The following is a 13,469-nucleotide window of genomic DNA, read 5'->3' on the forward strand; positions in this document are numbered from 1 at the left end:
CAGACAGGAAAGATGCCATCTGTCTGTCGCAATAACGGTATAATAAAAAAGTTTGCCAACCTGTTGTTTTTTTTTTTTTTTTACTTTAGTATGACCTGGATTTGGGTATTCGTGTACTTGGAAAACAATTTTGCAAACATCGCCGAGACCAAAAAAAAAAAAAAAACAACTAACTGCCTCTACCTCAACCGTTTGATGAAAAACTACAATAAAGTGAAGGTATTTGAGTTAGCCTGCTCGAAATTTACCCCATCTTAAGTAATCGGTAGTGCCAGAACCAAATGAGAAAACAGTCAAACTCATTAGAGGTCAGCGTGTAACCTTTCAACAATGATCTATGACTAGAACAGTCACAGGTCCCACAGGTTTCGCAAAGTTATTTCTCCATTTGTGTGTGGCAAGGCTTTCGGAACCAATTCTGTTAACAGTGCATCCACAACCCTCCCCTCTCATTCACATCCTTTCTGCAAAGTGATGTGGAGAAGTTATACTTGAATTATAATGACTTCACAGCACACCGGCTGCGGATGTAGATGAAACCTTCCGGAGCTTCACTTAGTGTTCTGCTAAGATTCTTTAGCCTTCCTATTCCCTTCCACACTTTAATCGCAGTCTTTAAGAGCCTATAAACTCAATTGTACAGCATGAATAATGCAGATTGTACAGGGAAACGCGGTAAGTGCTTCACTGGGGACTAACATAAAACTATAGAAGCCATCAGAAGCCACGTGAGGTCATTGATTTGAACGAAGACCATTAAAATATTAAACATCTAAAGTACATTTGCTCATCTGACAAGATCTCATACAACACCAGTGGATCCAAAAAAGTCAACACCCTTGTTTAAATGCAAGGTTACCTTTTGGAATTACAACCATTTCAACCAAGGTTTCATTGGACCATAAGGTAATTTCTACGTAAATTTGGGAGATTTCAAGTGTGCTATTACCCAGTGTATCTGGGATTGGAAGATTTTCTTTTCAAGATGAGGTTTCTATCCTGTCATTCTATCTCATAGCCCAGACATATAAAGAAAAAGGCAGCTTGTTGTCAGTTGTAGTAAACAAGCGTTACTAATTCCTGCAACTCATTCATTGTTGCTGCTAGCCGCTTGGTAACATAATAGTGGACAAAGTTTTTTCATTAAGCTTGGTCTCATTTTAGTAATATAACAAAAAAGAAAACCAGTTATCTCAACACGGGTGTGTAGACTTTTTATATCTTCCATGTGTCAACGCAAACACATTGAACAATCACCTGAGAGAGGATTGTGATTCACTGTCAGCCCAGGTTCCAACGTCTGCCATGACTCCATTACATGTGGTCAGAGTAGCATCCAAGTCTTATGATATCGTATTCAAAAGCCCAAGTATTTCACATACATTAGTAATGCGGGTCACAAGTCTTCCTCTGATAATAAGACCGACTGCCATGAATCACAGTACAGTGACAGTGACAGGCCATGCTGGATGACAGCTGGCACCTCTAAAATTAGCCTCCAGCCACCTGAAAGATTACCGATGAAATAAAGATCACGGCTCGGCCGAGACTATTTTAACTATTACAATGAGAGCGACAATGCAACAACATAGCATATTACCACAAAGGCGCTGTGCCGCCAATTAGTCAGCACACGCATCACCCACAAAAGTTTCTTCTCTCAACACTGTATTGTCAGGAAAATAATAATTGTAAATTTGTGCATAGACGCAAAGAACAGTTGACTGCACTGCAGACTAAAAACAGCAGCTGGGGCACATAACCCGATTGAAGTGTCAAGGTTTACCACAGGTGGTATTCGATTCTACATGGTGTCAACGTCTTTAAAGCCAACTAGACTCTGACGATGACGCAGATGTGCGCTCACTCCACATTTCTTTGCACATCTAGTGTTCTGACTTGAATACATGGATGAACATATTGTAGTTGTGCGACAATCGCCTCTGCATTTAAACTATATTCACTCCCCCCAGCCTGTGCATGCACATTTCAAACATTTCAACCCCCCCTACCAGCAAAGTCACGCACGATACTGAATGCATTTAAAATCATTAAAGTAAAACAGAAACGGCCTGCGTATGCAATTTTGAGAGACTGCATTTCTGTTTCATTTTTCTTGATTCATTTTTCTTGATTCCGATTATGTTCTGCAATGACCTAGTAATTAACCGATTGAAATATGAGGTATATTTTTACAATGTGCAATTTTTCTCAGATTTACTCACGGTGGATCATGTGAACATTGATTACATTTCACAGCTAGCTTATACACAAAGTAGCTATAATTGCAAATTTCTGTCAGGATCGGCTGGAAATGGAGCAGGACGACCAAGTGCAGCTTGGACCAGGGTTTATTGAAGAACGCAAACTAACAGACTCGGCAACTGACATGACTTAACAAAACCTAACAACGTGATTGACCAAAAGGACGTGAAACAAAAAGACAGGGTGACATTACCAATGACAGGAACAGGAACCAAAAAGACATCATGACATGAACACACAACAATGATCCGACAGGGGAGTGATACGCAGACAGGACTTAAATACGAGACAGGTAATGAGAGGCAGGTGAGAATGATCACACTTATCATGGGCACACAGGAGGGGAGGGGCGAGCACACAGACAAAATTATGACAATATGGACATGATCAGGGACGAGTCGTGACAATTTCAATTCTATGGGTAAGCTTAACCCACTTTTGTTGGAAGACGTATTCTCTTTGTTGGCTGGATGCCAGCACTGGCCCACGTGGCCCTTTAGTAAAAAGGCCGCAAACGAGCTCTCGTCGCCTCCTGACCGACTCCACGATGGTGGACTTAGCGTGGTAGAACCTTTCGAAGGCCCAAGCCAGGCCGAACACTGCAAAAGCCAGGTGTGCATCACTGCTAGAGCGCTCTCTCTGACCACGTGCTGTGCGAAACCAGCCTTTTCCAATCTTTCCATTTCCCATTTTTATTTTTACCTTTTTAATTCAAGCTTGCTGCCAACTTCTTCTACGTGGCATGGCTCACTGCAAAGACACTCCGAACTGCCTTCAACTTCAGACAATGAGCGCGACCTACCAGTGTACAAATATTGGTGCATAAATTTGGGAATAGGCGTTAAGGTGGGCCATCCTTTTTAACACCGGTTCATATCAGGTTGCTGATTTTGAGCTGTTTTTTTTTCTTTCATCTTGTCGATCTGACAGTATTCTTATTTCTTTACTATTCTTTCACCGTAGTTAGTTTGCTTTCTTAACATACTCATTATGATTCCCATGTGGATTTTGATAATAAATGTTCACATTATTGAATGGCAGGTGGCTCGGTGGAGCACTGGGTAGCACGTCCGCCTCACAGTTAGGAGGGTGCGAGTTCGATTCCACCTCCGGCCCTCCCTGTGTGGAGTTTGCATGTTCTTCCCGGATCCGCATGGGTTTTCTGCGGGCACTCCGGTTTCCTCCCACATCCCCAAAACATGCTTGGTAGGCCGATTGAACACTCCAAATTGTCCCTAGGTGTGAGTGCAAATGGTTGTTTGTCTCTCTGGGCCCTGCGATTGGCTGGCAACCGGTTCAGGGTGTCCCCCGCCTACTGCCCGTTGATGGCTGAGATCGGCTCCAGCACATCCGCGACCCCCGTGGGGACTAAGCGGTTCAGAAAATGGATGGATGGATGGATTATTAAAGTCCCAATGATTGTCACACACACAACTAAATGGCATTGGTTATTGTGTGTCTAAAGGTAGGATCGCTAGGTTTTTCAAACCGAACTCATTTATTAACGGGTTTCCGTTAGTTCAAACCTTCTTAAACTATATAGGGGGAAAAAAAACATTGTGGTGCCCCTAGTGGCGGTTGCTTATACTGCTGGCAGTAGATTTCCACCATCACTAACAAAATAATTAATTAACCAACTAATAAATGATGAGTTACTTAGGTAATTAATTTGATCCTTAATTGTCCCATATTTGCTACACACATAATTATTTAAGATTCAACTATGCACAAAAGCGCAGGATATTAAACCCATCCATCCGTCCGTCCGTCCGTCCGTCCGTCCGTCCGTCCATCCATCCATCCATCCATCCATCCATCCATCCATCCATCCATCCATCCATCCATCCATCCATCCATCCATCCATCCATCCATCCACAGTATAATGTTATTAAAGAGACACATTATTGGGTCTAAGACAAAGCGTAGAACGTTGGGCAGATCCGTAACAGTGGCTGATAACTTTAATAGCAGGCTAAGTATGTCGAAAGACTTCTGCTCTTACTGTTGGCTAAAGGTTAATCTATTCCCTGATGTGATGACATTTGGAAAGGATGAGACCATCTGAATATGTTCTTATTTTGTAATTTCAAATGCTTCTCTGCACAGTCCACAAACACCAGAAATATATATAAATATATTGGCATAATCAGAACAGTGGGACTGACAAAGGTCAAAATGCAAGCCGACAAAAACAAATGTGCACATTAACATTTGCAATTCCCACATTATATGTTTCGTACTTTTACAGTAAGTAGCTGGGGGACTACAGAAAGGTTCAGGCATATGTTAAAACAAAGGCTTTGACTTTACTAATGCCTTTTTTAAACAATGTTAAACTAAATATCACAAGAAAAAAAAAAAAGTTCTATGACTCTTGTCTGTCTATGACCCATTTTGCTCTTACAGGAGGCTTTTATTTGTGTCCTGAATGCCGCACACGGGCAACCTTTTGAGAAAACGTGGTCCAATAAAGAAATACCTTTGCTTCAATTCGTCGACAGGCTCGTGTTTACTTGTTTGCAAGTCCACCATTGCAACGCCATCCCGTCATGACAACACGTAAAGAGAAATAATTCCCCCATAGACCTTGTCTGTCATTACCTCAGGGAATGTGCTGGAGTTTAATTCATTTAGATCTCATTTCCAATGATCCTTCGTCCTTTAAACTTACTCAAAATCTTTGCGGTGGCAGTCTAATCCGCCTTCAACTGCCAGGGGCATGTGCCCTTTCTACAATCCGCCAAGTGAATAAGTGGCTATGTGTTAATGAGATGGCACAACGGTTGATAAGGTCATGTCAGCTTACACCGTCACCTTCATTGTCATACTTAGGGCTTATAAATTCTTCGAAACAACACAGAGAAGAGAATTGAGGTGTCTTTTACCGACCATGTCTCAGCCCACACTATCTGGGCTCTTCTTATTAAGAAGCCTTTGAAAGATACTTCAATCCATGCACTATATTTAGTCTTATCCAAAAGACAACAATTTGGATGGAGTAAGATTATATTGGCTACGGTTCGTATATCATTGTATCATTATTGCAGGGTGGCTCTGTATGTTTTAGGAAAATAACGTTGGAAACCTTTCGTTAAAACCTTAGTCGATGTTGTTTTTGTTTGTTTTAAAGTGTTGCAAACAACAAAGCCAGAGCCACCTGCAAAAGGTGAACATTTTGCAATACAGAGAGATCAGTTATGTAGTAAAATTAATAATACAAAGCACGCTATCGGCATATATATGCCTATATTGTTTTTGCTCTAGGTGGTGACCACAGCATCTATTAGAAGTAGTCGTTTCCTGACCAGGAGCTGCAAAGCTGTCGTCCAACTTCAAAAAGCAGGCCCACGCCTTAGCACTGCAGAGCTTCAAGCAGAGCAGATGAGACAATCTATTCCCTTGTGTGTCAATTAATGCTGAAAAAAATAATAAGGAACTCCTTAGTTGTCTGTATTGTTTGCGGCATGCTTGCGGCCTCCTCTTTCCTTTCTCCCCACCTTGGAACGAAGTCGGTCTGAGTTTGTATCCAAAAGCCCGAGTCCCCCCTGAGTAACGGTACGAATGAGCTCTTCAGACACCCACTTTCAAATACCAGCTCTGCGCGTTTGATGCTATTTTGGGGGTGTATTTTCCCGTACGGGTCTGGAGAAAATAATGAACAGATGGCTGTTTGTCATTCAGCACAACATCGCGATCTGGATTGTGTTCCGGGAAGCTTTGAAGTGCAATGACGCGTGATGATCGACACCACACACACACTGCATAATCATTTACGTGATGCTACTGTTTTTCATCACTATGGCTTCACTGCGATTATTTGAAACTACCGCTCAGAGCCCTTGACAGATGTAAAAGTGAGCAACTGCAGATTTCTTTTGGATGACGACTGGTTTTAGTCACCATCCGTCTTCTTTGCTGATATTTTTGACACATTATTATCACCTCTGAGCATTAGATTACAATTTAATTTTCTCGGCACATAACACATCGGACTGAAGTAAAAACACATGCTCGCCATTCATGCAAAGCTTTTTATGGTTGTTGTTTCCATTTCCACTAAGCCCTTGGCTCTTCAGCAGCTTAATACTTCGCCAATGGCAGTTAGCATGCAAATGTTTCTGTCAGATATTTGTCAAGGGGAAGGGAGCAAAGAGTGAGATGTGGCTGCTGCTGGAAACATCAGGCAGAGGAGTTGGACGCCATCAGCTGGGAGCTGTCAACAGTTCCTTCAACACAAGTCTGTGTTTAATACTTTTTAGGTGAGTCCCTCTGTGTCGTGGTTGGATTTAAGCATTTGAGTCTGTATAAAAGGTGGTTTCTACTAAAAAAGTTGAATAGCCCAAGAGTTAAATCTGCAATGAATTAATCTGCAATCTGATTCAAGATATTTTTCTCCCTGGTTCGGTTGATCCAAAAACATACAATTTGAACATTTTGGATCCAGTTAAAGTTAATCACATGACACGTATAAAGACAAACAACTATTGACTTGGATTCGCATCGTCAAGTAGGAATAGAACCTACTCAATTTGAAATGTTTACATCCATCAGGTGTGTTGACCTTTGGTATTAAAAGATGGCAACATATTTTAGTGTCACATTATAATAAGGAACACCATTCCATAAAAATGTATGTGACTTCACCTTGTTGTCATGTAGGCTAAGTATGCAGATTTGAACACACTATTATTTATTCTCAAATGTATTTCTTGGGAAGGAAAGTTTGCACCAAAGGTCACATTAAAATTGTGATTGACTTTTTACCCTTTTGGCTCCACTCTCTCTTTGCTTAAATGAGCTAGTGCTGCACTTTAGCATGCATCAGTGAAAAACCCAAGGCTTTTTTGAATAAATCACAGAAATCATTTTGTTCTTAAGTGGGTATTTACTTGACTGAGCATAACCTATTGTGACCCCCACCGCTCCCCGGCCTCCCTCAAGTCAAACAAAGATGTTGTGTTGTGCTCCGGTGCCCCAGTAGGGATTCGCCTTATTTATGTCGCGCATTTCAAAAAGGCAGCTCAAGGAATAGATTCCCGACGACTTTCTCCTTCGTCATGGCGTAGCGTGGCGTCGCTTGCTTGACTGAATTAATGCCTTCTGGCACTCGAGAAGCCTCTTTGCCACAAACACCTTAGCTCTGTTTAGCTGTGACAGAATAACAAGCGACATCAAACAATGAGAGTTGACATTTTCCGCCACAGGCTTCATTAGCTCACTCATGTATGACTAAAGATTGTCTTTTGTATGCAAAGCTCAACATGTTTGCAAGTGAAAAATGGGGCAGGAAATATTTAAGTCTTTATGGAATGTGTGTGTGTGTGTGTGTGTGTGTGCATGTGTGTGTGTGTGTAATTTCCTTCTCGTGATTCTTTTACGTTCTTTGAAAAGGTTAATAGACTGCATGAAAAGTTCAAACTACGAGTCTTTTGTAGTTAAATATTTTCTCCAGTACTGTCATGTCCATGTGCAGCATTTTAGTGTGGTGGTTAGCACGTCTGTCTCAGTTTTGAGATTCTGGGTTTGCGTTTGTAGTTTGTGTGTTTTCCCAACACTTGGATCCATTTTGACTAGGTAATGGTAGTGGTAAACAATTAAAAATTTTTTAAAAATCTAAACAATTACAGCAGCTGCCAGTAGACTACACATGAGCCATCCCGTGACCATAATTAGTAACTGTTTACAGTGACGTGACTTGGAACATAGCTTACAAGAATAGCTGTGGATAATGAACAGCAGGTTAACAAATACAAGGACATGATTAGCTGATACATACTAGAAACCTGTGCAAGTAAATTTCCATTACATAATCTTTAGAGGTGCCAAACTTAATGAAACAAAAATAAAATAATTGCAACACATGATGTGTTCTGCCAGATTTTAGCAACAAATCACAACAGCATATAAAATCGAAATATGGCGCGTATTATTAAAATATCAACTAAGGAAACATGTTGGCCATGTAAATAATTTGAAACCATATTGTGCATTCAGTACAAACTGCACAGCCTTCAAGAAAGCCAAAGTTCCACCCTAAGAGTACTAACCCATGACTTATAATGAGCTCCACATGCGAACAACATTGTTGTTCACGTCAAGGAAAGAAAAACTCACCGATAGATGAAATAACTTGAAACTGAATGAACCTGCAGTGAGGTTACATTCTGGAGCCGCTTTGTTGCATGCAGCACAGGCTGTCCTGAATCTGTAAGACTTCTCCAGTCTATCAAGCCACTCTGGAGCGCAATGTGCTGTCCAGTGTCAGAAATCCCAAGGTATTAGCTACTCCAATAGCACACACACAAAAAAAAAACCAGCTAAAAATATCCCAAAATGGGTAAGAAGAAGACACAGTGCTATATTCTCAAAACTGATCTAATTCCTGGTGAGCGTTCATGGAAGAAGCTGAAGAAGCTTAAATGCATTCTGGTGAACGCAGGCTTCAAACCCAAGACAGCCAAAGCAGTTTGCTCATGAGGAATGTGCCAAAATACTTGTTGACACGTTTAAAGTATCTCAGCTACCTTTGTGGGCTTAATCTATCTTCTATAATAGTTCTCCTCCACTTAAATCCAAAGTAAATATAAGAACTTAAAGTGCTTACTGTCACTTGCTCTAAGTCATTGCAGTGTCTACTTGAGTGAACATCTTTCCAGTGTGAAAATTTTCATATTTTTCCAGTGTGACCTGGCCTACGCCTAAAAGCAGTTGGACATTCCCAGCTGTTTGTGCATTCCAGACTCTTTCCCGAGGGACAAGCCAGCACTATTTACCATATACAGTCAAAATGCAATGCTGATATTGGGGAAAATAATCACATGGAGTGTGGAATCTCTCAGCTGAGGCTATGACTCACACTTATTGGTACTTGGGGACCACGACAAGGCGAAAATGGCCTTTCCAGAGTAAATAGCCCAGTCATGGAAACGATCAGAACCCAGGCAATTAGCCGGTTTGTACATCATACTTTTGCATCAATACAGAAGAGGTCACTGAACCACCACAATGAAATAAAGCCCTTACATCCATCAAAATTAGGATTATAGAAAAAAACGGGTTACGGCCTTAAAATTTCTTGAACTAATATGTGTTGAATTGATAGTTTTTGAAATGGTCACTTGGTGTCATTTTTGTCAATTGTGTGGAATTGTGGGCAAAATGGAAAAATGGTCAAATGGCGGCACTTATACAGACAGCACTTTATCTCTACACCATACGGTGCCCAAAGCGCTTTACAATGCCTCACGTTCACCCATTTATACACTAATGGGAAGTTGCTGTCATGCAAGGCACTGGCAGGCTCACTGAGAGCAAATTAGGGTTCAGTGTCTTGCTCAAAGACACTTTGACATGGTCACCAGGGTTGAGGAATGAACCCATAACCTGCATGCCACTGAGCCACGCCGTCCAATGGTGTGAACCACTTGACTAGCAGAGACGTAGTTGATTTACTAGGAAAACTAATTTACTCTCAGAAGAGCACAATGTGTAGGACAGTTTTTCTGACTCTGACGATTGGTCGTTGATGTGTAGGCATAGGGTGGTTATCAATTTCAACGTACGGGGCATTTTTGAAACGTCTCGGTTTCTAAATCGCTAAGACCTTGCTTCGGTGACATGACCTGTCTTGTTTTTCTTTTTGTCATCAGTACATGAAAAAAGACATGACCCAGCTCCTTCTAGCAGTTGTGAGCAATCAGTGAGCCCGATGACTTTTCTCCTTTTGTAAAGGCCAGCTCTTTTGAGATTTTCTTCGGGTGCTTGGATAATCAAAAGCATTTTCTTTGGGAAAAGCAGGATGTGCAAAATGAGATCACTATGAGAAGCAACAGTTCTAATAGGATACGTATCACATTTGGGAGAAAGACACTTGAAATGACTGCAAACAGTTGCAAAAGTTAGCATATCAATTGTTAAATGACTACCGTAATAAAGACTTGCTACAGGGGCAGATCATGGACTAACTAGCATGGCTAACGTTAGCGCTGACATTTTTTGACAATGTGGAGAATCCCAAAGAAAGAAATAATTACATATGTACTACATTTTGATTTTTTTTTTTTTTACATGTACTTACGGTGTGCCTTTAATAGATTAAAAATCTATACACCCAAACATTTCAAAGTAATACATGTTAGAGCTGTAATTGCAGAAAACTGGCATGTTTTTTGCTCATGGTTATGATATTGTTCGAATCTGATGCCAGCCCATGCCTTGTTTTGTAAATCAATATTTATATTCCAGGAAGCTATCCAACATCTGATCTGCCCAATTTCTTGCTTTTGTAAAGCACATATAGAATAGATCTTTCTTCTACTGGAGCTATTACATCCAGCAATGTGAGAGGCAAAAAAAAACTTGTAGTGTTGCTGTGAAAAGATATTAGCTCTCAGAATTCATTAGCTATACAACTGCTCCACAGGAACATCATTTTAATGGCTGTGATTCACTGATTTCACTCTCTATCTCAATCAATTTCAATCTCTTACCCGATCAATACAACCCTTTTCTAATGATGCAGTCAACACCAGGAACTAAAGCTCAGTTCACACTGTGTTACCCAGTTCGGATTTTTTAGCCTGTATGCAACCTGATTCCGATTTTTTCAAATACCACCCGAGTTCCTTTCATATGTGGTCCTAGTTTGCATACATATCGGATTTTTTGCAACGTGATTGCAGTCTCAAAGGATGGGGCGCAAAGATCCGTGGGGCCTTCAGATAAAGGTTTAATTTGTTCTACGACTACACTCAAAACACAAAACACTTATATCTCAAATTATCTTACCACATTACAATGAATGGAAATGACATTAATTCGTTCTAGCCTCCTAAAATGAACAACAAAAAGGTACTGTAATGTATTTTTGAGTTAGTAAAAAAAGACGAAGACATGATGGTGTGTCTTGTTTGATTACTATAATATGGTGTAAACACATCATTAAATCAAAGTGAAAGAATGAAACAGCCACATTGTTCACTTAAATTTAACGAACATAGCGCTGCTCCTTTAACAAACAAACAAAAACAAACAAATAAATAGCACTGGGTTAAAACTGACTTTTTAAAGTCTATATGGTTGTTTTGCTTTATGTTTTGTTGCAATGCACTTATAATGGATTTTTGTGAAGAATTGGTTGCATTTTGCCAATCTGCTGCGAATTCGCAAAGTGACTCGAGTTCACTGCCACCATACTGCAATCATATCTGTAAATTTCAAAAAAACAAAACAAAACAAAAAAACAAAGACAACGGTAAAGAAAGACAAGGGTAAAGAAAGGCTGAACGACAGCCACTCGTATCTCAAGTAGCTCTCTCTCTTTTTGTTTTTGACGACAGCGTCCACGCAGCATCTTCTCAAGGCATGGCCGGATGGATCCATGCAAATTCTCTCTCGCGTATGACTACCTCGATAGCATGTCAAAAGTTTTTAGACAGGGTGTCCTCTTACTGATTTTGTTTCCCCCTAACATTTTTCCCATGCAAGTAAGGTGAATTTTTCTATTCTTTTTTTTTCTAAACTATTTAAGTTTTTGTTTTTGACAATAGCGTCCACGCAGGGTCTTCTCAAGGCATGGCCGGATGGATCCATGCGAATTACAAAGCCTTCTCTCTCTCTCTCTCTCTCTCTCTCTCTCTCTCTCTCTCTCTCTCTCTCTCTCTCTCTCTCTCTCTCTCTCTCTCTCTCGGCACAAGTAGTTACTTGTGACTTGTGTTTGTCAGAGCCTTTGGAATTCTAATACAAGAAGGATGAACGAAATATCCTAAAGCCTTGGGGTTATCAGGCAGGATGCTTTGTGACATGACAGTAGCAAAAATAAATAAATAAATAAATAAATAAATAAACATAATAGCATCTAAAATTAGAGAAGTCATGCTGGGACAACTCTGTCTTCCATTCATCCTCTCAGATGTGCGCCGATGGGGTCACACGCAGTGAATTCCCAGCAAGACAAGAAGTATAAATCATACAAGAGTCTCTATTTATAAACTACTTATGAGCCACCTCACTTGTGCTTTTTTCCTGCTTGTCCTCGCGCCTTACAAGCACCATCGGCTGCTTTTAGACAATGTGTGTGCCATTACGATCCCACGATGAGGAGCACAAGCCTTGTCAGGGAAGTGGGAATTAAACCAGCGGTCTTCCAAGTATTGGATGGACACCCTACCCACTCATCCAGGAAACGCTAAACCAATTACCTCACTTGCTAAAAGACAAACACATGTTCCTGTCACTCCAGTGGACATTAAATTGTTTTACACCTGTGTTCGATGTGCACTAACCCTGAAGCAAAGACTTCAACCTTTATGTAATAATTAACAAACGTTTTTCCTTAAAAAGTGTCCGCAGCTGGTCTACACATGGGAAAACGGTATAGGTGGTCCTTGGTCTAAGATAAAGTTGTTTTCTTTTTAATTTGGGTGTAAAATTGCACTGTAGTCTGTCTTTAACATACGCTAACAGTATTTAAATAATGCAAACAGTAAACATTTCCAAGACAAACACTTCTAGGCCATAACCATAAAACAATAAAATAAATAACTGCACACATGATGATTACTGCACATTATTCTGGATCTACAATCACTGTCCGTCAGTACTGTAATAAATAGAAGACCCCTAGGCACACACTGGGAACTCTAAAGTTGAACAGCTGAAGACATTGCATAATTTTGGAGAAAGAAAAACATTACTGGTAAAAAAAATACTTCAAATCAAAGCGTTTCACACGTGCCATTTCATGAGACCTCGGTTTAAGGAATTATTCAGTCAAGTGAAGCGTGACTATGGTTGAACTTATGTATAAATACGTATATTGTGGAACCATTTATAACAAGCATCACGTTTCCACACTTGAGTGCCTTGATATTTGCTACTGTTTTGACAGCATTCAAATGGGCACAGGAATGAACTCTTTCATGTTTCTATGTGGGCAGTAGCATCCAGACAATGCAACAATTACAAGATACTTTTTTTCTGATGTGAAGCAAGGCATCTACTTGAGAGGGGCGTTTTTTTTTTTTATATCAAGTGGACAATGTATCTCACAACTAATTGTTGGCCAGCGTCAACGGGGGAACCACATTAAGTAGGCGTGTCACCGTGTTTTCTCTCACTAAACAAACACTTTTTCCTCGCTGAATGAAGCTAAAAGTGCAGTGCGTCTCCATCCAACCTGTTTTGTTAGCGGCGGTGCTGGCTA

At 40.4% G+C, this 13,469-nt stretch overlaps 1 protein-coding gene and 1 long non-coding RNA gene across 9 annotated transcripts in view; one reads left to right on the forward strand and one right to left on the reverse strand.

Annotated features, from left to right (window-relative positions):
* Positions 1–13,469, reverse strand: part of enox2 (ecto-NOX disulfide-thiol exchanger 2) — a 152,915-nt gene that overhangs the window by 78,489 nt on the left and 60,957 nt on the right. The window contains exon 1 of one of the 8 annotated variants that reach the window (XM_088385236.1): positions 2,459–2,530. The exons of 6 other annotated variants lie outside the window; for them this stretch is intronic. Coding sequence is in view for 1 of the 2 variants with exons in the window: in XM_088385280.1 (XP_088241406.1) it covers positions 2,459–2,948 (490 nt within the window). In the remaining variant the exon portion in view is untranslated. Of the gene's footprint in view, positions 1–2,458; positions 2,964–13,469 lie in introns of those variants that run through there. One more of the 8 variants, XM_088385280.1, reaches the window with a different exon arrangement.
* Positions 2,602–6,986, forward strand: LOC148404540 (uncharacterized). The gene is made up of 3 exons (XR_015860461.1): positions 2,602–2,877; positions 2,982–3,145; positions 5,531–6,986. It is a non-coding gene; the product is annotated as an uncharacterized LOC148404540 (long non-coding RNA).

Source organism: Syngnathus floridae, chromosome 1 (genome assembly GCF_059516105.1).
Source record: "Syngnathus floridae isolate MCC-2025c chromosome 1, RoL_Sflo_1.0, whole genome shotgun sequence".
Taxonomy (NCBI): domain Eukaryota; kingdom Metazoa; phylum Chordata; class Actinopteri; order Syngnathiformes; family Syngnathidae; genus Syngnathus; species Syngnathus floridae.